The sequence below is a fragment of the Leopardus geoffroyi genome, chromosome C1 (genome assembly GCF_018350155.1).
Source record: "Leopardus geoffroyi isolate Oge1 chromosome C1, O.geoffroyi_Oge1_pat1.0, whole genome shotgun sequence".
Lineage (NCBI taxonomy): Eukaryota > Metazoa > Chordata > Mammalia > Carnivora > Felidae > Leopardus > Leopardus geoffroyi.
The window spans coordinates 177,048,865-177,070,911 of NC_059328.1; the positions used below are offsets into that span (position 1 = coordinate 177,048,865).

Consider the following 22,047-nt stretch of genomic DNA (forward strand, 5'->3'; position numbering starts at 1 on the left):
GAAGTTGGATGCTCAACCAACTGAGCCACCCAGGCGCCCCAGCAGTTGGAACTCTTTATAAAATTTTAAGTAGGGTAGCAACATGATGAATTTTGAATATAGAAAGAACCCTATCATTGGTTGAGATTGAGGCAGAATATCAAGAAAGTGGTTATTGCAGTGCATCAGGAGAGAAATGTTTAAGGGCTAAACAGAGGTCATAGGTATAGAGAGGACTAGTATGAAAAATATTTAGGTAGTAGGATAGATAGGACTGAGTGGCAGAATATAGAAAAAGTAGAATTTTTAGGATGATTTCAGGATTTTTAATTTTTCTATGTGAGACTGGATGAGCTGAGCATTGCCTTTGAGTGAAACATGCCAAGATATGCAAGTGTGTATCCATCACAGACTAGTTTTGTGATCATGAATCTTCTGATCTTGAACTTATAAAACTTTCACATTTCATTTGTGATAGAGGAATGATAGGGTTGTTGTAAGGACTAATGGGAATTATGTGTGTGTGTGTGTGTGTATGTATATAGATATATACATATGTATACATATCTATATGAAATTGCTTATGGGTAGCTGTTTTATTACCAAACAAATATGGGAAGATAGTTTTTTTTTTATATATTTTTTTTTCAACGTTTATTTATTTTTGGGACAGAGAGAGACAGAGCACGAACAGGGGAGGGGCAGAGAGAGAGGGAGACACAGAATCGGAAACAGGCTCCAGGCTCCGAGCCATCAGCCCAGAGCCCGACGCGGGGCTTGAACTCACGGACCGCAAGATCGTGACCTGGCTGAAGTCGGACGCCCAACCGACTGCGCCACCCAGGCGCCCCAAGTTTTTTTTTTTTAATATATGAAATTTATTGTCAAATTGGTTTCCATACAACATCCAGTGCTCATCCCAAAAGATGCCCTCTTCAATGCCCATCACCTACCCTCCCCTCCCTCCCACCCCCCACCAACCCTCAGTTCTCAGTCTTTAAGAGTCTCATATGCTTTGGCTCTCTCCCACTCTAACCTCTTTTTTTTTTTCCTCCTTCTCACCCATGGGTTTCTGTTAAGTTTCTCAGGATCCACATAAGAGTGAAAACATATGGTATCTGTCTTTCTCTGTATGGCTTATTTCACTTAGCATCACACTCTCCAGTTCCATCCACGTTGCTACAAAGGGCCATATTTCATTCTTTCTCATTGCCACGTAGTACTCCATTGTGTATATAAACCACAATTTCTTTATCCATTCATCAGTTGATGGACACCTAGGCTTTTTCCACAATTTGGCTGTTGTTGAGAGTGCTGCTATAAACATTGGGGTACAAGTGCCCCTATGCATCAGTACTCCTGTATCCCTTGGGTAAATTCCTAGCAGTGCTACTGCTGGGTCATAGGGTAGGTCTATTTTTAATTTTTTGAGGAACCTCCACACTGTTTTCCAGAGTGGCTGTACCAGTTTGCATTCCCACCAACAGTGCAAGAGGGTTCCTGTTTTTCCACATCCTCGCCAGCATCTATAGTCTCCTGATTTGTTCATTTTAGCCACTCTGACTGGCGTGAGGTGATATCTGAGTGTGGTTTTGATTTGTATTTCCCTGATGAGGAGTGATGTTGAGCATCTTTTCATGTGCCTGTTGGCCATCTGGATGTCTTCTTTAGAGAAGTGTCTATTCATGTTTTCTGCCCATTTCTTCACTGGATTATTTGTTTTTCGGGTGTGGAGTTTGGTGAGCTCTTTATGGATTTTGGATACTAGCCCTTTGTCCGATAGGTCATTTGCAAATATCTTCCCATTCCGTTGGTTGCCTTTTAGTTTTGTTGATTGTTTCCTTTGCTGTGCAGAAGCTTTTTATCTTCATGAGGTCTATGGGAAGATAGTTAATTAGAGAAAGATCTGAGGTCAATTTGGGACATGTTATCTAAATGATGATATTTAGAAAGTTCTTGGAAATAAAGTCCTTCAGTCCAGAAAAAAGTCTGATTAGGAGATACAGGTGAGGTAGGGGATGATATGGAAGCCAGTTAAAACAGAGTGTGACTTGCTAGGAAGGAGGACACTTTTCCTAATGTTTACATTGGCTTGCTGAAAGAATTGTTCTTTGTGGCCCTTGATTAGTATTCTTCCAAGTGCTTGCTGTGAGTGAAGTACTATGATTGTTCTGTGCTGCATCCAGAAATACATAATATATGATTACCTGCATTCAGAAGTTGTACAGGTCAAGACAGGTGTGATAAACATCCCATGAGTGATGCAAGCCAAGTTCTTTAAGAATGTAGGGGGAGGAAAGGATCATTCTTGCTTGAGTGATCAGAAGGGACCATGTTACAAATGACTTTGGAACTGAGTCTAGATTGATAGATAGGATCGCACTAGGAAGTAGAGATGCAAATAATGGGATTGATGGCAAAAGAAGATTGAGGTTTTTGACTTGAGTCACTAAGAACAGTGTGTTACTAAGAGAAATAGCAAAGTGAAGTAGAGGGCATGGGAAGGGGCACAGGATGATAAATTCTGTTTTACGAGTACTTATCTTGAGGTCACTTTGACACTGATTATTAGAAAAGGCTGTTTTGGGGGTGCCTGGGTGTATCAGTCAGTTAAGCATCAGACTTTTTATTTTGGCTCAGGTCATGATCTCACTGGTCATGAGTTTGAGCCCCATGTTAGGCTCTGTGCTGACAGCGAGGTGCCTGCTTAGGATTCTCTCCCTCTTCGTCTCTCTCTGTTCCTCCCCTGCTCACTCTCGTTCTCTCTCTCCCCCTCAAAATAAATAAGCTTAAAGAAAAAAAAATGCCTGTTTTAATGTGGGAAGAGAAGAGAGATCTCTGTTGTGGTTATAGATTTAGATGTTTGGCATCATAAAGAAACAAGATAATCATTGGGGTAATAGGGTTGAGGGAAGAATTTTTTTGCTTTTGCTTTGAAGGTCAAAATGCCTGTGGGAGGACTGGATAAAGAAAGTAGATGAAAGTTCTTAGGAGGAAGAGGCATTGACTTGGGAGTTAGGGAAGTAGAGTATGGGCAAAGGTGTAAACATTTTTAAGAAGCCAGAGGACATAGTGGGGTGGAGGAGGTAAGATGTGTGTGAAGATAGAAGAGTGCATGCTGTGGTCTGCCTTGACCTCAGTAAACTGGAAGATTGGGATGAAATTAGGGACTTGGGGAGAAAAATAGTAAATTTTGTAAGACAGATTGTAGAGAATGAGGCAAAGATGCTGAGATTAATAAGATTGCCCAGAAAGAGTAAAAGGTGAGGTGATGCTAAAGTTATACCCCAAAGTTTGATTTGTTTTTCTTAGATCCTTGGAATTCTCAAACTAAAATAGAAGACCTCTTGAACCCAAGCCTGACCTGATTCCAGGCCATGGATTAACCTCTGTGGAAGTAAGGATTCGAAGGTGAGGGTAGGGACAGTATTCATTTAGGTGTTTGGAGGAACTCAATGTAGTCCAAGTATCCTGGGATCTTTAAAATGTTTATGTGAAACGTTGTAATAAGTTGTATTCATTATCTTATTTACTTCTCACCAAAACCATATATTATTATCCTCTCCGTTTCTATAGATTAGGTGATTGAGTTCTAGATTTTAATTTTATTAGCATACGAGCTAGGATATAATGAAAGTAGTGTGATTTCAGAGCCTGCTCTGTTAACCACTACTCTGTATGTCTCTGTCCAATAGAACTATAATGTATGCCATGTATAATTTTAGATGTTCTCATAATCATATTAAAACAAATTTTAAAAATGAAGTTAATTTTAATACTGAGGTAAGCCAGTATATTCAGAACATCATTTTATCTTAAGGTCCATATAAGAACTAAATAAAAGTTTATATTGTATATGTTTTTTTATATTGAGTTTGAAACCCAGATTGTATTAGAATATCTTAATTTGGAGTAGCCACATTTCAAGTGCTCAGTAGTCACATTTGCATAGTGGCTACCATGTTGGATAGTGCGGCTCTATATCCTCAGACCTGTGTCCAGTCAGAACCTAGGGTAGAGTGCAGAGGATGCCTTTTGCTATAATAGCACTAATTTGTCTGAATGGTATGAGAGTGGGGTGGCCCAACTGTCCAAACTGTTTTCCAGACTAGAATAGCCTCCCAGCCCTTGAGAGCCACAAAAAAAAATTGAGAGATGGTTGTTTACAAAGCCACTCTCCCTAAAACTATGTACCCCAAAACTAAATCAAATATGCAGCTTAATTAGAAGTTAATTGTTAGTATTAAAAATTCCCATCATTCCATTCCATAATGACCCCATATCACAATACTGTACATTTTCTGTAGCCTTGTCATTTACAGAAAACTTCATATAGCTCGCTTATTTGATCCTCACAACAAACCAGTGAGACACTATCCCCATTTATACAGGTAATGAATTGATTTTATACAGAAAGGTAAGTGATTTGTTTCAGTTAACATGTAGTAAAGATGAACCTCCAAACACGTTTTTTAAAGACTCCAATCTGGTATGTTTTTCTGCTGTGCTAATCAGATTTGCCTTGTACAAAGCATAATATAGTTCTGTTTATTAACGGTGATCAGTTAATACTGCTCAGAACTCAGTATATTGGCCTCTTCTCATAAATGCATCCCCTAAATTCCTATGTAATTGTTCTAGTGGCTACTCTCCATTTCTTGTTTACCTATTTACATGACTGTGCTGTTTATGTTTTAATTTGCTTGAGAAAGGATCCTAAATGGATATCTTTTTATTTTGTTTGGCATTGCTGGCATTGCTTTTGTTTGGATTTAGATTCCATAGGATCAAGTCATGTGAGCATGTGAATCATGGTAAATTAAAGAAGTACCTAGGGTTCCCCTCTTTCCCATTTTTGGGTCTTGCAATAGAAGAATTGCACTCTTTCAAGTTAGTGTTTTTTCTTTTCCTGAAATCTCTTCTGAAATTAAGCATTAAGGCAGATGCAAACCTTACTCCCTGTATGCTTTACATATGGGATTTCCATATGAGGTCTTTTTTTGTTTCTTTGTTTGAAAGGGTTTTATTAGACAAAGGGTTTTTTAAATTTATTTAAAAATTTTTTAGTGAGTAGGGGACAGCAGCAGAGTGGGGAAGAGAGAATCTCAAGCAGGTTCCATGCTCAGTGTGGACCTTGATAAGGGGCTCAATCTCACGAGCCTGTGATCATGACCTGAGCTGAAATTAAGAGTCAGGCACTCAACTAACTGAGCCACTCAGGTGCCCCTAGACAAGGGCTTTTTTAGCTGAAACATTTAGTGGCAAAGAGATTTTGGATATATAGGTTCGACTGCATGTAAAGGACCTTCAATGCCAGCATAGAGATTGGAGCTTTGTCTTGGGAAGCTCCATGATTGGAATGATATTTTAGGCACGGTAGTATAGAAGATAGCTATCTGATATGGCTGAGATCTGAGTAGTTTATATTAATGGTAATGCTAGGGTCTAGGTACCCTAATTGCAATAGAGCTCAGTAACTGAAAAAGGCATTGGACTCATCATAATGTATAGATGATTAATGATGTTTGAGAATGCCATTAAGGCTTATGACTGACTGATGTCATCCACATCCCAAGGATCCACCTGGTCATTCCTAGCTTGGTAGATCATATGCTACACACATTATAGCACAATTCTTCTTATTGTTGTTTAATTATTACCATAGTGTGATATACTAGCTAACTTCTCTGTGCCTCAGTCTTGTAAGATGGAGGTGAGACTTCTATTTTAAAGAATATTGTAAGAAATAAATGATTTAATACTGTGTGCTTAAAATAGAGCCTGGCATACTGGGAAGTTCAGTAAATGTGAGCTGCTATTAATTATTGTTACTATCAGATCTGTTAGGAATGTTTAATAATGTTTATTTTTATAACTTACATTTTATCTTTAGCTACTCTGCTAAAAGCTAGAATGAAACAGTTGCCTGCAGCAACAGTGCGCCTCCTTTCAAGTTCTCAGATAATCACTTCAGTGGTCAGTGTTGTGAAAGAGCTCATTGAAAACTCCTTGGATGCAGGTGCCACAAGCATAGATGTTAAATTGGTGAGTGTCCCTGAAAAGCCAAATACCTTTAAAGCAAAAAAGGGCTGGGCAGATGAGTTCTCCTCCCAGCTGTTCTCTTTCTCTTTCTATGTATTAGTGAATTATTCTTAGGACATTGCATGTTTTACTTTCTTAAGAGTAAATTCTTGGAGCGCCTGGGTGTCGCAGTCGGTTAAGCGTCCGACTTCAGACAGGTCACGATCTCGTGGTCCGTGAGTTCGAGCCCCGCGTCAGGCTCTGGGCTGATGGCTCAGAGCCTGGAGCCTGTTTCCGATTCTGTGTCTCCCTCTCTCTCTGCCCCTCCCCCGTTCATGCTCTGTCTCTCTCTGTCCCAAAAATAAATAAACGTTGAAAAAAAAAATTAAAAAAAAGAGTAAATTCTTAAAAATAAGTTTTAACTTAAGTCAATATTACAGTAACACTAAAGGAAATTTTAAAAGAAAAGTTATTCTTTAGGACTCCATCACCAAAAACATGAATCTAATTTGTCCGTATTTTCTACTATTATTCTTTGGTTATGCTTGGTTATTTACTTGTTTTATGCTCATTTGCATTTTATCTTTTCCACAAACCTAATTTCAAAACTATTTCCCTTGTTGTGTCATAGTTGTCACATTAAAAAATTTTAAGTGCTATATATTAAATCATTTGAGTTAATATGACTTACAATATTGATTTATTACAATTAGTTTGCATGTCTATCTCCCTTATTATAAACTACTAGCTCATAGAGGTAAGGTATATATTTTTTCATTTTTGTGTGCTTCATACCTGGCCAGTGCCTGGTACATAATAGTGAATAAATTGTTTGAGTGAATGTAGGAATACATTTTTATAATCTTCTAATTATCAGGTATTTACAGGTAGTATGACAGCATAAGAAATGATACTGATAAAAATCTTTATAGCAAAGGCTTTCCTTTTTTCATATATATATATGTATATATATATTTTATAGTTTGTATGTGAACTACATATACATGTAGTTGTAATTGCTCCTTATAAAAACTCTGAATTATCTACTATTATACCTGTTTTACAAGTAATTAAGGTTCTGAGAACTTTCCCAAAGTCCTATAATTAGTAAGTAGTGAATCAGATTGCAGTTCAGATCTTTCTGTTTCTAAAACCCATTCAAGATCTTTGCTCTATCCTAGTGGTTTTAATAATGTTTGGGTGCATCAGAATACTTTAGTTACTGGGCCCTAGAATTACATTTGTAACAAGTTTCTAGTTGATGCTGAGAACTGCTGTTATAAGCCATTTCAAACCTGTATTAAAGTTTTTTTTTTAATTTTTTTTCTACATTTATTTATTTTTGAGAGAGCACTAGTGGGGGAGGGGCAGAGAGAGAGAGAGACAGACAGACAGACAGACAGAATCCAAAGCAGGCTCCAGGCTCTGAGTTGTCAGCACAGAGCCCAACGTGGGGCTCGAACTCACAATCTGTGAGATTGTGACCTGAGCCGAAGTTGGATGCTCAACCGACTGAGCCATCCAGGTGCCCCAAACCTGTATTTGTTTTCAACAATATACAGTTGGCCCTCGAACAACACAGGTTTGAACTGCATGAGTCCACTTTGATGTGGATTTTTTATTTGATAAATATAGTACAGTACTGCAAATATATTTTCTTTTTCTTATGATTTTAATAACATTGTCTTTTTCTGAATTTACTTTATTGTAAGAATATATAGCATATACTATATGTAACGTACAAAATGTGTGTTAATTGACTTTTTGTGTTATTGGTGAAGCTGCTAGTCAATATGAGGCTATTAAGAGGAGGCTGGGAACATGGCGGAGTAAGAGGACCCTAAAGCTCACCTAGTTCCACAGATACAACTAGGTAACACTCACATCAGTGTAAATAACCCAGAACAGACTTGAAGGCTGGCAAAACAAACTCCACAGCTAAAGAGAAGTGGTAGACAAGAGGCCACATCAAAGAGGTTAGGAAGAGCAGAGACATGGTGGGGAGTGCTCCATGGAGGGGAGAGAACTGCAGATATGAAGAGGGAGGAGAAATAGACTATATTGCACTAGGCAACCTGCATGGGGAAGATGAAGCCCCAAATATGTGGCTTTGAAAGCCAGAGGGGCCGAATTCCATGAATTCTTAAAGCCAGCAGGACCTAAAGCATGGAATTTTAAAAAGCCACATTCTGGGAGAGCCTGGATAACAATAGGAAGTGGAGTCCCTGCCCTTAAAGAGAGCACAACCAACAGCCCTTGGAGTTACAGCATAGAAACAGCAGTTTGAAAGTGGGAGGGAGAGTAGTTTACTCATTTCAGAGCATGTCCCGGACAGCAGGGATCACTGTGGGTCTCCTCCCGGAAAAAAGGAATGGGCAGATACCATTTCTCTCCCATATGCCCCAGTGTAAATACATGGCCACATGTGAGAACCAGCGTGGCACTGACACTACCTAACTTGCTTACCCCATGGCCCCTGCCCCAACACTGCACTTCAGCAGATCCACACTTCCCAGTCACATATGCCTCAGTTCTGGCATTTTGAGTCCCCTCTCCCAGAAGACCAGTGCAAACCTTCCCAACACTGTATCTTCCAGCCTATGCACTATGTGGGGCTTCAGTCTAGCAGCGGCAGCAGGTCTCGTTTTGCAAGCAGACCAGCACTCATCTTGTTAAAACTCTGTGTCCCACGGCAGCCAGGGACCAAATAGTGCCCACAACAGTCAAGGAGAGTCTCTGCAGGGTACTGCAGCAAAGGAAAAAGCAGCCAGGATACAACAGCAGGCCCAACACACATAGGAGACACTCCTGAAGTGACATGTTCTGGTGAATAGGGGACACTGCACTGTGGTTGACTTTCCTAACACACGGAAACAGACACAGAGAGCTAGACACAATGAAGAGACAGGATATATGTACCGAATGAAAGAGCAAGGCCAAACCACAGCAAGAAACCTAGGAGAAACAGATACAAGTAATATGCCTGATAGAGAATTTAAAGTAATGATCATAAAGATACTGGACTTGAGGAAAGAGTGGAGGACATCAGTGAGGTCCTTAACAAAGAGAGAAAAAAAGAACCAGCTATAAATAACACAGTAAATGAAGTTTAAGAAACAATAGATCGAATAATAGGCTAGAGGATGCAGAGGAGCAAATTAGCAACCTGGAGCACAGAATCTTAGAAAGTAATCAAGCCAAAAGGTGAGAGAAAAAATTATTCAAAATGAGAATGGACTTAGAGAAGTCAGTGACTCCATCAAGCATAATATTTGTACTATAGGGATCCCAGAAGAAGAGAAAAGGGGGAAGAAAATATATTTGAAGAAATAATAGCTGAAAATGTCCTTAATCTGGGGAAGGAAACAGAGGTCCAGATGCAGGAGGCACAGAGATCCCTCAACAAAATCAACCCAAGGAGGCATACATAAAAACATATAGTAATTAAAATGGCAAAAAGTAGTGATAGAGAATTTTAAAAGCAGTAAGAGAAGCCAGTTCCATATAAGGGAAACCCCATAAGGCTATCAGCAGGTTTGTCAGTAGAAACTTGGCAGGCCAGAAGGAAGTGGCATGATACAGTCAAAGTGCTGAAAGGAAAAAACCTACAGCCAAGAGTATTCTATTCATCAAGGCAATCATTCAGAACAGGAGAGAGAGAGAGTTTCCCCATTTAGAATAGGAGAGAGAAAGAGGAATTCATGACCACTAAACCAACCCTCCTATAAGAAATGTTAAAGGGGAGTCTTTGAGTGGAAAGGGAAGAGCAAAAGTAGGAGTAAAAAAAGTGAGACGCACTAAAGCAGTAAAAATAAGTATGTCTTTAAAAATTGGTCAAGAGTGGGGCGCCTGGGTGGTTCAGCCGGTTGGGCAGCTGACTTCAGCCTGTGTCATGATCTCACAGCTTGTGAGCTCGAGCTCCACATGGGGCTCTGTGCTGACAGCTCAGAGCCTGGAGCCTGCTTCAGATTCTGTGTCTCTCTGCCTCTCTGCCCCACCCCCGCTCGCATTCTGTCTGTCTTTCAAAAATAAATAAACATTTAAATAAAAATAAAATAAAAATCAGTCAAGAGATTCACAAAAGGATGTAAAATATGACACCATATACCTAAAACATTGTGGAGAGAGAAGAAATGGTTCAGACTTAAGTGACCATCAATCAACTTGATATAGACTGCTATATGCAAAAACCCAAAAAGCCAGTAATAAAAATGCAAAAAATAAAGAGAAAAGAATCCAGGTATATAATTTTAAAGAAAGCCAGCAAACCTTGAATGAGAGCAAGAGAAGAAAGTATCAGAGAACTACAAAAACAGCCACAAAACAAGTAACAAAATGGCAATAAATATCAATACTTACTTTGAATATAAATGGACTAAATGTGCAAATCAAAAGATGTAGAGTGATGGAATTGATAAAAAACCAAGACCAGTCTATTTTCTGCCAACAAGAGACTCATTTCAGACCTAAAAACATCTGCAGATTGAAAGTGGGGGATGGAGAAACATTTCATGTATATGATGTCAAAAGAAAGCAGGGGTAGCAATGATTTATGTCGGACAAAATAGACTTTAAAACCAAGACAGTAACAAGAGACAAGGGCACTCTATAATTGTAGAGAGGACAATCCAGCAAGAAGATGTAACAACTGTAAATATTTACGCACCCAACGTAGCACTTAAATGAGTAAAATAGTTAAAAAGAAACAGGAACTAATTGATAGTAATAAAATAACATAGAGGACTTTAACACTTCACTTACATCAGTGGACAGATAATCTAGGAAAATCAACAGGGAAACAGTAGCTTTGAATGACACACTGGACCAGATGGATTTAACAGATATATTTAGGACAGTCCATTCTAAAACAGCTGAATAGACTTTCTTTTCATATTCCATCCTAAAACAGCAGAATACACTTTCTTTTCAAGTGCTCATCACACATTCTCCAGAATGGATCACATATTAGGCCACAAGACAAGTGTCAACATTCAGAAAGAACAAAGTCATACCATGCATCTTTTCTGACCATAATGAAACCAAATAACCACAAAGAATCTGGAAAGAGCACAAATACATAGAAGTTAAATAACATGCTACCAAACAATGAATAGGTCAGCCAAGAAATCAAAGAAATTAAAAAAAAAAAAAAACAAGAAAAAAAAACATGGAGACAAATGAAAATGGAACAGTCTAAAATCTTTGGGATGCAGCAAAAGTGGATCTAAGATGGAAGTTTATAGCAATACAGGCTTACCTCAAGAAGCAAGAAAAATTTCAAACAACCTAACCTTATACCTAAAGGAGCTAGAAAAAGAACAAACAAAACCCAAAATGAGTAGAAGAAAGGAGATATAAAGATTAGAGCAGAAATAAATGACACAAACTAAAAAAGTAATAAAATGTCAGTTTAGGAGCTGGTTTTTAGAAAGGATCAAAAAGATTGGTAAACCTCTAGTTAGACTCATCCAAAAAGAAAAAAAAAAGACTTGAAATAAAATCACAAATGAAGAGAAATAACCAACACCACAGAAATACAATTAGAATATTATGAAAAAGTATATGCCAACAAATTGTAGAACCTAGAAGAAACATAAATTCCTAGAAATTTATGAACTACCAAAAACTGAAAAAGGAAGATATAAAAAATTTGAATAGACTGATTACCAGCAGTGAAATTGAATCAGTAATCAAAAAACTCCCAACAGACAAAAATTGCAAATGAACTGGCTTTACAGGGGAATTCTTCTAAACATTTTAGGAGTTAATACCTACTCTCAAACTATTCCACAAAAATAGAGGAAGGAAAACTTCCAAATTTATTGTATGAGGTCAGCATTACCCCGTCACCAAAGCCAGATAAAGACATCACAATTAAAGAGAACTGCAAGCCAAAATCTCTGATGAACATAGATGCCAAAATCCTCAACAAAATATTAGCAAAGAGAATCCAACAGTACATTTAAAAAAATCATTCACCATGGGAGATGCCTGGGTAGTTCAGTTGGTTAAGTATCTGACTTCAGCTCAGGTCATGATCTCCACTTTGTGAGTTCAAGCACCACATCAGGCTATCTGCTGTCAGCACAGAGCCCACTTTGGATCCTCTGTCCCTCTCTGCCCCTTCCCTGACCTCAAGAATAAATAAATATTAAAAAAAATTTTTTTTAATGTTTTATTTATTCTTGAGACAGAGACAGAGCATGAGCAGGGGAGGGGCAGAGAGAGAGGAGACACAGAATCTGAAGCAGGCTCCAGGCTCTGAGCCGTCAGCACACAGTCCAACACGGGGCTCGAACTCACAAACTGCGAGATCATAACCTGAGCCAAAGTTGGAAGCCCAACCGACTGAGCCACCCAGGTGCACCCCCCCTTTTTTATTTTTATTTTTTTTAATGTTTTATTTATTTTTGAGACAGTATGAGCAGGGGAGGGGCAACATTTAAAAAATTTATTCACCATGATCAAGTGGGATTTATTCTTGGGTTGCAAGTGTTTTTCAATATTTGAGAATCAGTCAGTGTGATAAATCAATGAGAGGATAAAAACCGTATTATTTCAATAGATGCAGGAAAAGTATTTGACAAAATACAATATCCATTCATGATAAAAGCCTTCAACAACAACAACAAACCATCACTAGAGTAGGTTTAGACAGAACATAACTCAATATAATACCATTGACATAGTAATGGAGAAGAACTGAGAGCTTTTCCTCTAAGGTCAGGAACAAGACAAGGATGTCCACTCTCACCACCTTTATTCACATGTTGCTGGAAGTCCTAGGTATCAGACAATAGTTAGTCAGACAACAGAAAATAATAAAAGGCATCCAAATTGGTAAAGAGGAAATAAAACTTTCACAATTTGCAGATGACATGATACTATATTTTAAAAACCTTAAAGACTCCTCCAAAAACTGCTACAACTAGAACTACCATAAATGAATTCAGTAAAGTCACACAATACAAAATCAACATACAGAAATCTGTTTCACTTCTGTATACTAATAATGAAGCAGCAGAAAGAGAAATTTCAAAAAATCCCATCTACAACTGCACCTAAAATAATAAGGTACCTAAGAATAAAGTTAACCAAGGAAGTGAAAGATCTATACTCTGAAAACTATAAACTCTGTTGGAAGAAATTGAAGACATGAAGAAGTGGAGAGACATTCCATGTTTATGGGTTAGGAGAACAAATGTTAAAATGTTCATGCTACCCAAAGCAATCTACAAATTTAATACAATCCCCATCAAAATAACAACACCATTTTTCACAGAACGGGAATAAACAGTCCTAAAATTCGTATGGAATCACAAAGACCCTGAATAGCCAAAGCAGTCTTGAAAAAGAAATACAAAACTGGAAGGATCACAATCCCAAACTTCCAAGTTATATTACAAAGCTGTAGTAATCAAAACACTATGGTACCAGTACAAAAATAGACACATAGATCAATAAAACAGAACAGAAAACCCAGAAGTAAACCCATAATTTTATGGTCAATTAATCTTCCACAAAGGAAGCAAGAAAAATGCAATGGGAAAAAGATAGTCTCTTCAATAAATAGTGCTGGGAAAACTGGACAGCTACATTCGAAAGAAAGAAACTGCACCACTTTCTTAAAGCATACACACAAATAAATTCAAAATGGATTAAAGATCTAAATGTGAGACCTGAAACCATAAACTCTTGTAAGAGCACACAAAGTCAGACATAATTTGTCAGACTGGCTGTAACATTTTTCTAGATATGTCTTATCAGACCAGTGAAGTAAAAGCAAAAATAAGCTATTAGGACAACATCACAATAAAAAGTTTCTGCACAGCAAAGAAAACAATAAAACTAGAAGGCATCCCACCAAATGGGTGAAGATATTTGCAAATGGCATATCCAAAATGTATAGAGAACTGCTACAATTAAACACCAAAACCCCAAATAATCCAATTAAAAAATAGGCAGAATACATGAACATTTTTCCAAAGAAGAAGTACAGATGACTAACAAACATGAAATGATGTTCAGCATCATCAGAGAAACGCAAATCAAAACTGCAATGAGAGATCACCTCACACCTGTTAGAATGGCTAAAATCACCAACACAAGAAACAAAGTGTTGAAGGTGTGGAGAAAAAGGAACCCTCTTGCACTCTTGGTGGGAATGCAAACTGGTGCAGGCACTGTGGAAAACAATATTGAGGTTCATCAAAAAGTTGAAAATAGAACTACCCTATGATGAAGTAGGTGAAGGGGATTAACAGCACACTTGTCTTGATGAGTACCAAGTAATAGATGAAAGTACTGAATCACTATATTGTACACTTGAACATATAATGCTATGTTAACTCTGCTAGAATTAAAAATTTAAAAAAAAATAGGCTATTAAGTTCTTGAGAAGTCAAAAATTATACATGGATTTTTGACAATGTGGGGGTCAGCACCCCTAATTCTTGTGTTCAGGGGTCAACGTATTGTAACATTTATAAACATGGAAAATATTTATTAAACCCAAAGAAAGGCAATTTATGTTTTTTAAGGTATTTTGTATACTATAGTGACTGATTCTGATTAGAATACAATTGATAATAAATAGGGTTAGATAATTATATTTGACATATTTCACTCCTGAATCTTAGGTAGACATACTTTGTTCTTAAAGCTCTCTGGAGGAAAAGCACGTTTTTAAAAATAGTGTTAGGCAGCCCACAGAAGTCTTCTGATAAAAGTAAAGTACACATTTTTATCTGGCTGTATATTTTAGTATCTTGATATTTACCAGTTTCTGCTTTGTAGAGTTTTAAAATAAATGACTGTGTTGCTGTACATGATAAGACTTGTTTAATTATGATTTCATACAATAATAACTATCCTGACTAGGAATGTTTTCATAATTAAAGTTGATCTTATTTTAAAAATTTAAACAGATCTTTGTATTATTTTACTCACATGTCTGGAGTTGTATTTGTACTGCAAGATTAGTGTTTCTGTAGTTAATGATTTTTCTATAAAATGAAGCAGCCAAACTGTTGCTAGGATGTTAATTGTGGATTGAGAGAGATGAGGAACTAATTCTTAAGGGTCTCCCTCCAACACCTTACATATCTAATTTACCTAAAAAGTACTTACACAGTATTACTTAAATTCAGGTTATTAAAAAACTGTATTATTTAAAAATACTAGAGGGATTGTAATTGCAGGAAGATCTCTATAGGGATTTAGATTTTGTTTTTGAACCTTTTTTTAAATGTTTATTTTAATTTATTTTGAGAGGGGGGTGGGGGGCAGAGAAAGGGAGAGAGACAGAATCCCGAGCCGCATCATGGGGCTTGAACTTGCAAACTGAGATCATGACCTGAGCTGAGATCAAGAGTCATACGCTTAACCAGCTGAGCCACTCAGGTGTCCCTAGATTTTGTTTTTGTTATGTATGCATACTTTTAGTATTAGCCTACAAATACTAAGCTATGAATTGAGTTGGGGTTTTTTTCCTCATTTTTCAAGTAAAGAACTCACAGAGATTGCCAAATTTAATGTATTTTCTCAGCACTTTTCTGTTCAGTGACTATTTGCAAAAAGAACTTTAGAAAGTTATACTAAATATTTAAAATTCTTATGAAAGTAGTAAATAGTTAAAGGGAGAAAGTATTGAAAAGTATTAAAAGGTTGAATAAGGATAATTGCTGGACTCTTGGTGGGTAGAATCAGCTGCTGTTTTTGAAGGTGATAGTATTCAGTTTTGTTTTTTTGAGAGATTATATATGCAAAAGCATATATAATTTAGTAGAATTTTCTTAGTCAAGTTTAAATGTAAATTTAAACACAAACATCCAGTGGTGCTGAAATACTTCAAGGGAACTGACTTCTTTATCTTACAATTAGACTGACTTCTTTATTTTACAACTGAATCTGAGTTCAGGGAAAACAAGGGGCTTCCCCATTGTACCATAGTTAGGAATTGATAGAGTTAACAATTTGAACTCTTACTTTCTTAAGATTCCACAAAAGGTAAATAAATGACACAACTGTTTCTCTTATGTTGCTTTCCGTTTCTGTGACAACAGTTTACTGTATGTACTAAAAGTATTCTTTAACTTTTTATAGGAGAACTATGGATTTGATAAAATTGAGGTGCGAGACAATGGTGAGGGTATCAAGGCCACTGATGCACCTGTAATGGCAATGAAATACTACACTTCAAAAATAAATAGTCATGAAGATCTTGAAAATTTGACAACGTACGGTTTTCGTGGAGAAGCATTGGGGTCAATTTGTTGTGTAGCTGAGGTAAGGTAATTTATATTGACTTTTTTAGTGATTTCGCACTCAGAATGGTAGCATTAAGAGAAAACTAACCCAGGATTTGGCAGAGTGTAGTTTTTTTTTATTGTAGTAGAATATACATAACATAAAATTTACCATTTAAGCCATTTTTAAGTGTACAGTTCAGTGATTTTAACCATGTGTAGCCATCATTGCCATCCATTTCCAGAACTTTGACATCACTCCAAACTAAAACTCTGTGCCCATTTAATGGTTAGTCCCCATTATCCTCTCCACCTCCAATCCCTTGTAACCACTATTCTACTTTCTGTCTCCATGAATTTGACTAATGGAGTCATATAATATTTGACCTTTTGTGTTTGGCTTATTTCATTTAGCAAAATGTCTTCAGGGTTAATACATCTTATAACATGTATTGGAATTTTATTCCTTCTTAAGGCTGAATGATCCTCTGTGGTATGTTTAAATCATGTTTTTGTTTATCCTTTTATTTGTTGATGGACATTTGGGTTATTTCCACCTTTTGGCCATTGTGAATAATGCTACTGTGAATGTGGGTGTGCAAATGTCTGTTGAAGTCCCTGCTTTCACTTCTTTTGAGTAAAAATCCAGAAGTGGAATTGCTGTATCATGGTAATTCTGTCTGATCTTTTGAGGAAAGGCAAAGTGTGTTTTGCAACGTTAATATTTTGTTTTAAGTTTATTTATTTTGAGAGAGAGCGCATGTGCGAGTAGAGGAGGGGCAGAGAGAGAATCCTAAGCAGGGTTCGAATTCACGAACTGTGAGATCGTGACCTGAGCTGAAATCCAGAGTCAGACGCTTAACGGACTGAGCCACCCTGGAAGTGCTACAATGTTAATGTTTATAAAAAGAAAAAGTACTTTAATGACCCATTGACTTTGAAAAAATGTATTAAACAAAATTAAACCGCTATCTTAATTATAAGCTCTTCTTAGAGATTTTACTGTAGTAAAGTTCATTGTGAATCTCTAAGAGTGGTGGCTTTATAGTAGTTACATTTCCCTATGCGTACTTGACTATGAAATCCTTTTATTGGTAAGCATTTCACTGTTTTGTTGTTATTGTACTGTGGAACCCACTCTGGAAATACCTCTCTAGTAAATACAGATATTCTAGAGATGTGAATTGACTTGTTCTAAACCCTAGCTAATCAGAGGCAGACTGGATCCCAGAACTTTGCTCTCCTGATCCTGGTTAGGTGCTTTCAATGTTGGTAACCCCTCATTTCAGTGCCTGAGCAACTTGTTTGCGTAGTACCATTTATACTTCTCTGCCTCTGCACTAGATTTCATAACTAGTTTGTGGCAAAGCCTATCTAAAACTTTGATCTGTTCATTTCCATGTGTCTCACTTGCATTTGATCACACTACTCTGTACTAGGTTCTTTGTGCTCTACTGTTACTCTGTATGTCAGGCTCTGTTTTATAGTGTGATGGTATGTTTCCCATGTGTGCTCACTGGCTGTGTATCCCTCCATTTGTGATTTGGCTTGTAGACTCTATTTGGGTGAGAATGCTCAGGTACAATTAAATGATAGGACTTTGTACCTCTTGTCCCAGAAAAGTGTCATGTATATGAGATAATGTTGCTCTCTTGTCATCCATTCTTTGGGCATCTGTTACGTAGCCAGCCTCATCTCCCTGGCAGTCATATAATCTCCATGCTTATTGTGGTCTTCCCTTTTTCCCTCTGCCCTTAGAGTGCTGGCATAATGTAGATTTTCTCCATTTTTTTATGAAGAGTTCCAGCACAGTATCTACTTTTCTCTTTGACTTTGGGGCTCTGTAAAGTGATACCTAACTAACCAAGAAAAATTGTGGGTAGAGGACGAGGTAGAGTTTAAAGTGGGAGAGTTTACTCTTCTAGTACTAGGGGTAAGACTAGGGGCCCTTGTGTGTTAGAATCTAGATGTTCACACATTGGTAGAGGAGAAAAGGCCTTGTCCTTCCTTACGTGCATTCTGCTTAAAACCTTTATCCAAAGCACTTTATTTAGAGTTCACTGAGTCTCCAAATATATTTTAGGGAAGAGCAACTAGAGGGTACAACTAACTGGACATTGCCCTTCTTCCTCCCTAGAGACTGTATCTGGGAACCTATAGCCCTCGGATCTTGTAGAAAGTGTTTGTTTCTAGAATGGGGTCAGATTTGTATCGGGGAACCTCTCAAACTCCCAGTACTAGCACATACTATTGTTTGAGCTTTTGGTAGCTATTTTAGAAATCATACAATTTATTTGAGAACATAATTATTTGATTTTTTAGCTGTTGTCCAAACATGGTAGTCTTTAAGGTATATTTTGGCAGAGTATTGTTGAATAATATACAGCTTTTCTGGGTTTTTAAAAATTAATTTATTTTTTTATTTGAGTATAGCTGATGACATTAGTTTTGGGTATGCAGCATAGTGATTTGACAAGTTTATAAATTATGTTGTCTTCACTATAACTATAGCTAACATGTCTTAATATATCGCTATTACAGTATCATTGACTATATTCCTTATGCTGTGCCTTTTATTCCCCATGACTTAATCATTCCATAATCGAAAGCCATTATCTCCTTTCACTCAGAGGTGGACTCTAAGGGATAAAAAAAAAACCACAAATGAATAAACAGAAAAAAAAGGCATTTCTGTATTTCCTATAAGATATATATAACTTTTTAGAACTGAAATTGGTTATTATCAGCTTTGTCTACTAGGTGGCAGCACTATACTTAGTCTTTTAAAATACATGGTAATAAGCCATATGATGTACTCAAATCTTTACTGTAGTTCTGATTTTAAATGGCAGTTTTGCAAGTCTGTGTCCAGTGGTGTTCTCTATTTTGTTTCTTTTTTTGATGACTTAGGCCCACTTGATATCCAAGTTTGTCATTTTGTCTTTTGTTTCATTTTTGATGCATTTTTAATGCCTTGAGTATAAATACTTGAAGTAATTTGTATACCAAAATTACAAGAGAAGTAAAGGAATTGTCCAACTATCAGCATAATCTAAAGCTGTAAACTTTTTAAAAAGTATATTCAGTTTACACATTGTAATGTCAGGTGTTTATTTTATAGAATATTAATAGCATTTTATGTAAATCTCTTTTCTTATAAATCTTTGGGAAACCCTCACATAGGTATGTATGTGTGTATTTTACATACTCCAGGGCAAGATATATACTATGATCAGCACTCCTGAAGGTTCTCTCATTTCCTGTCCCAGTTAGTATTTCTCAGAGGTAATAGTTGTTATGACCTCTGTCAACATAGATTAGTTCTACCTGTTCTTCAACTTGATCTAAATGAAATCTTACAGTATATATTATTTTGTCACAGATGTTTTGATGATGATTTGAGCTTGTTTCTGAAAGCCAAAGCATCACCAAAAAATCTAGAACTGGAAGGGATCTTGGTAGTAGTAGTGGCCCCTGGTTCACTTGCAGATCCCCCATGACAGGACTGAAAACTCACCCCTCTAGCTGCCAAGCATTGGTGACTGAATGCTCAAAGCTGTGTCCCTCTCTGGCGATTGCCCTTACCTCATCTGTACAGCAGTAACTTACCCATATTGTGTAGGGCAACCTGCATCCAGTGACTGACTAATGAGGGGTTATAAAGATTCTATTCCAATTTAGAACAACTCTGCCATGCTATCTCTGGTCCAGAGTGGCTACCCCCCGCCCCCAACCCCCATCAGGGTCAGCCAAGTCCTTGTTTGTGACTACAGAGCCCCACTTCTTTTTCTGTCCTGCCCTCACAGGTGATCATCTCTGGAGCACCCCCAGTGAACTTCCTGCTCACTAGTCTCCGTCTCAGTCTGCTTCATGAGTAGCCACCCTAAAATGTAGGTCTTCTATGGATCTGTCTTCTCATATTATTGATAAGGAAACTGAGGTCTTATGTAGCCAAATGCTAGGTCTTCTTACTCCAACTTCAAAATATAGTCTAATAATCAGTCAGTTACTGTTTCATTGTGTGTTGTTTGCAGGGTGCTTTGCTAAATAGTTCACTTTAGAAGAACTGTGCACGGTGCAGTAAATGGAATATGAAAATTGTGACCTATTTAGGGACATATAATGTGTCCATGGCAAAGCCAAGAATTCATTTCCAGTATCATGTCTCCCAGTACTGAATTTTCCACAGTAGGTCATGCTTCCGTCTTACTAGCATGGTTAGAGAGGTATTTATTAGTTTAAAATTACTTCATATTAAAATAATAAATATATCCAGGCCTGCAGTGGTAGGCTCAGTAGATGGCTCCTATCAAGGAGTAGTCAAGTTGAAACTTACGTGAAAGGATTCTGAACAGTATTTCAGAAATACAGAAGGTAATATATGCTTGTTAAGGTCAATTAGATTTAAAAAATTGTTATTCAGGATTCATTGTTATTAATTATTAATGAGTGCTTTTTGGAGAAAAAAAGCTTACTTTTTAAATGTAATGAGTATTCTTTACCACTCAGAAAGAATTGAAGTTTTATGTATAGAAGTTGCATATTTATTTTTAAACGCTCCAATTTATTTTGAAAATCTTTGGACAGAGATTTATAGTTACATAATAAAAATTAGCGATTTGGTTATTTTATCTGCCAGATTAACTGATGCAGGCAATTTTCAAGTCATAAAGATGTAAATTATCTCAGGCTCAGTAGATTGATAATTTGTATCTGGAATATAGTTTTGTCACACTATTAAATGGCCATCACCGAAAATTCTGATTGTTGAAAGTATTCTTATTAAAGATGTTAATAATTTTAGTTACAAAAAGAAAATTAAGTAGGTTTTTAGCAAAATTGGAGGAATTTAAAACATATCTTATTCTATATTCTTTATTGACACACTTTAAAAGAATGGGCAGTTTTCCTAATTTGTCAATTTTAAATTTTTTTTTTTCAACGTTTTATTTATTTATTTTTTTGGGACAGAGAGAGACAGAGCATGAAAGGGGGAGGGGCAGAGAGAGAGGGAGACACAGAATCGGAAACAGGCTCCAGGCTCTGAGCCATCAGCCCAGAGCCTGACGCGGGGCTCGAACTCACGGACCGCGAGATCGTGACCTGGCTGAAGTCGGACGCTTAACCGACTGCGCCACCCAGGCGCCCCATAATTTGTCAATTTTAAAATGACTTCCAGTCTTAGAATTAAACAGTCCAAAGGAGTAAACCATTGTTTTTATACCTTCAGAGTATCCTGTTGGCATTTAAAAATGTAATTACGCTTGATAAATCCATGATGAATGTATCAGTTACTGACACAAATTGATACGGTTTTCTTTAAAATCTTGAAATTTATTGTTGTTTGTAGAGCAATAATTTGGAGATACTTGTTTTCTTCAGTGTTAAATTCCTGGTACTGATTAAAAAGCATACTGACTAAAATGAGCTAGAGGTAGTGAAAATTCTGTTTTGAGCTGTTCATAAAATTTTTTGAGAAGACTTTGTATATATTCTTATCACATAATAAAACACATAATAAAAGATTTTATTTCTTTTTAGGTAGATATTTTATATATTTATTAAAAAATGATCTTTTTCCTTTCCAGAGAAATGTTTAAGAAAGTTATACATTTTTCGAACCGGATTTTAAGTGGAAGCTAAGTTACACTTCAGTTTTAGGAGAAATACAGAACAGTTTTGTTTTCTTAAAATCAAAACAAACTCAGTGAAAAGTCAGAACCCTAATTCTCAAGTGTTTGCATAAGAGACTTGGCCAAAGGCATAAAGCAGGTTAACTTTTCTGAGAGTCATGTGAGGA

The 22,047-nt window shown here is 36.9% G+C and overlaps 1 protein-coding gene across 1 annotated transcript in view; it reads left to right on the top strand.

Annotated features, from left to right (window-relative positions):
* PMS1 (PMS1 homolog 1, mismatch repair system component) overlaps positions 1–22,047 on the top strand; it is a 99,270-nt gene that overhangs the window by 2,208 nt on the left and 75,015 nt on the right. The window contains exons 2-4 of the mRNA XM_045480502.1: positions 3,292–3,390; positions 5,873–6,024; positions 16,105–16,287. Coding sequence (XP_045336458.1) covers positions 5,893–6,024; positions 16,105–16,287 — 315 coding nt within the window. The 5' untranslated portion in view covers positions 3,292–3,390; positions 5,873–5,892. The remainder of the gene's footprint in view (positions 1–3,291; positions 3,391–5,872; positions 6,025–16,104; positions 16,288–22,047) is intronic.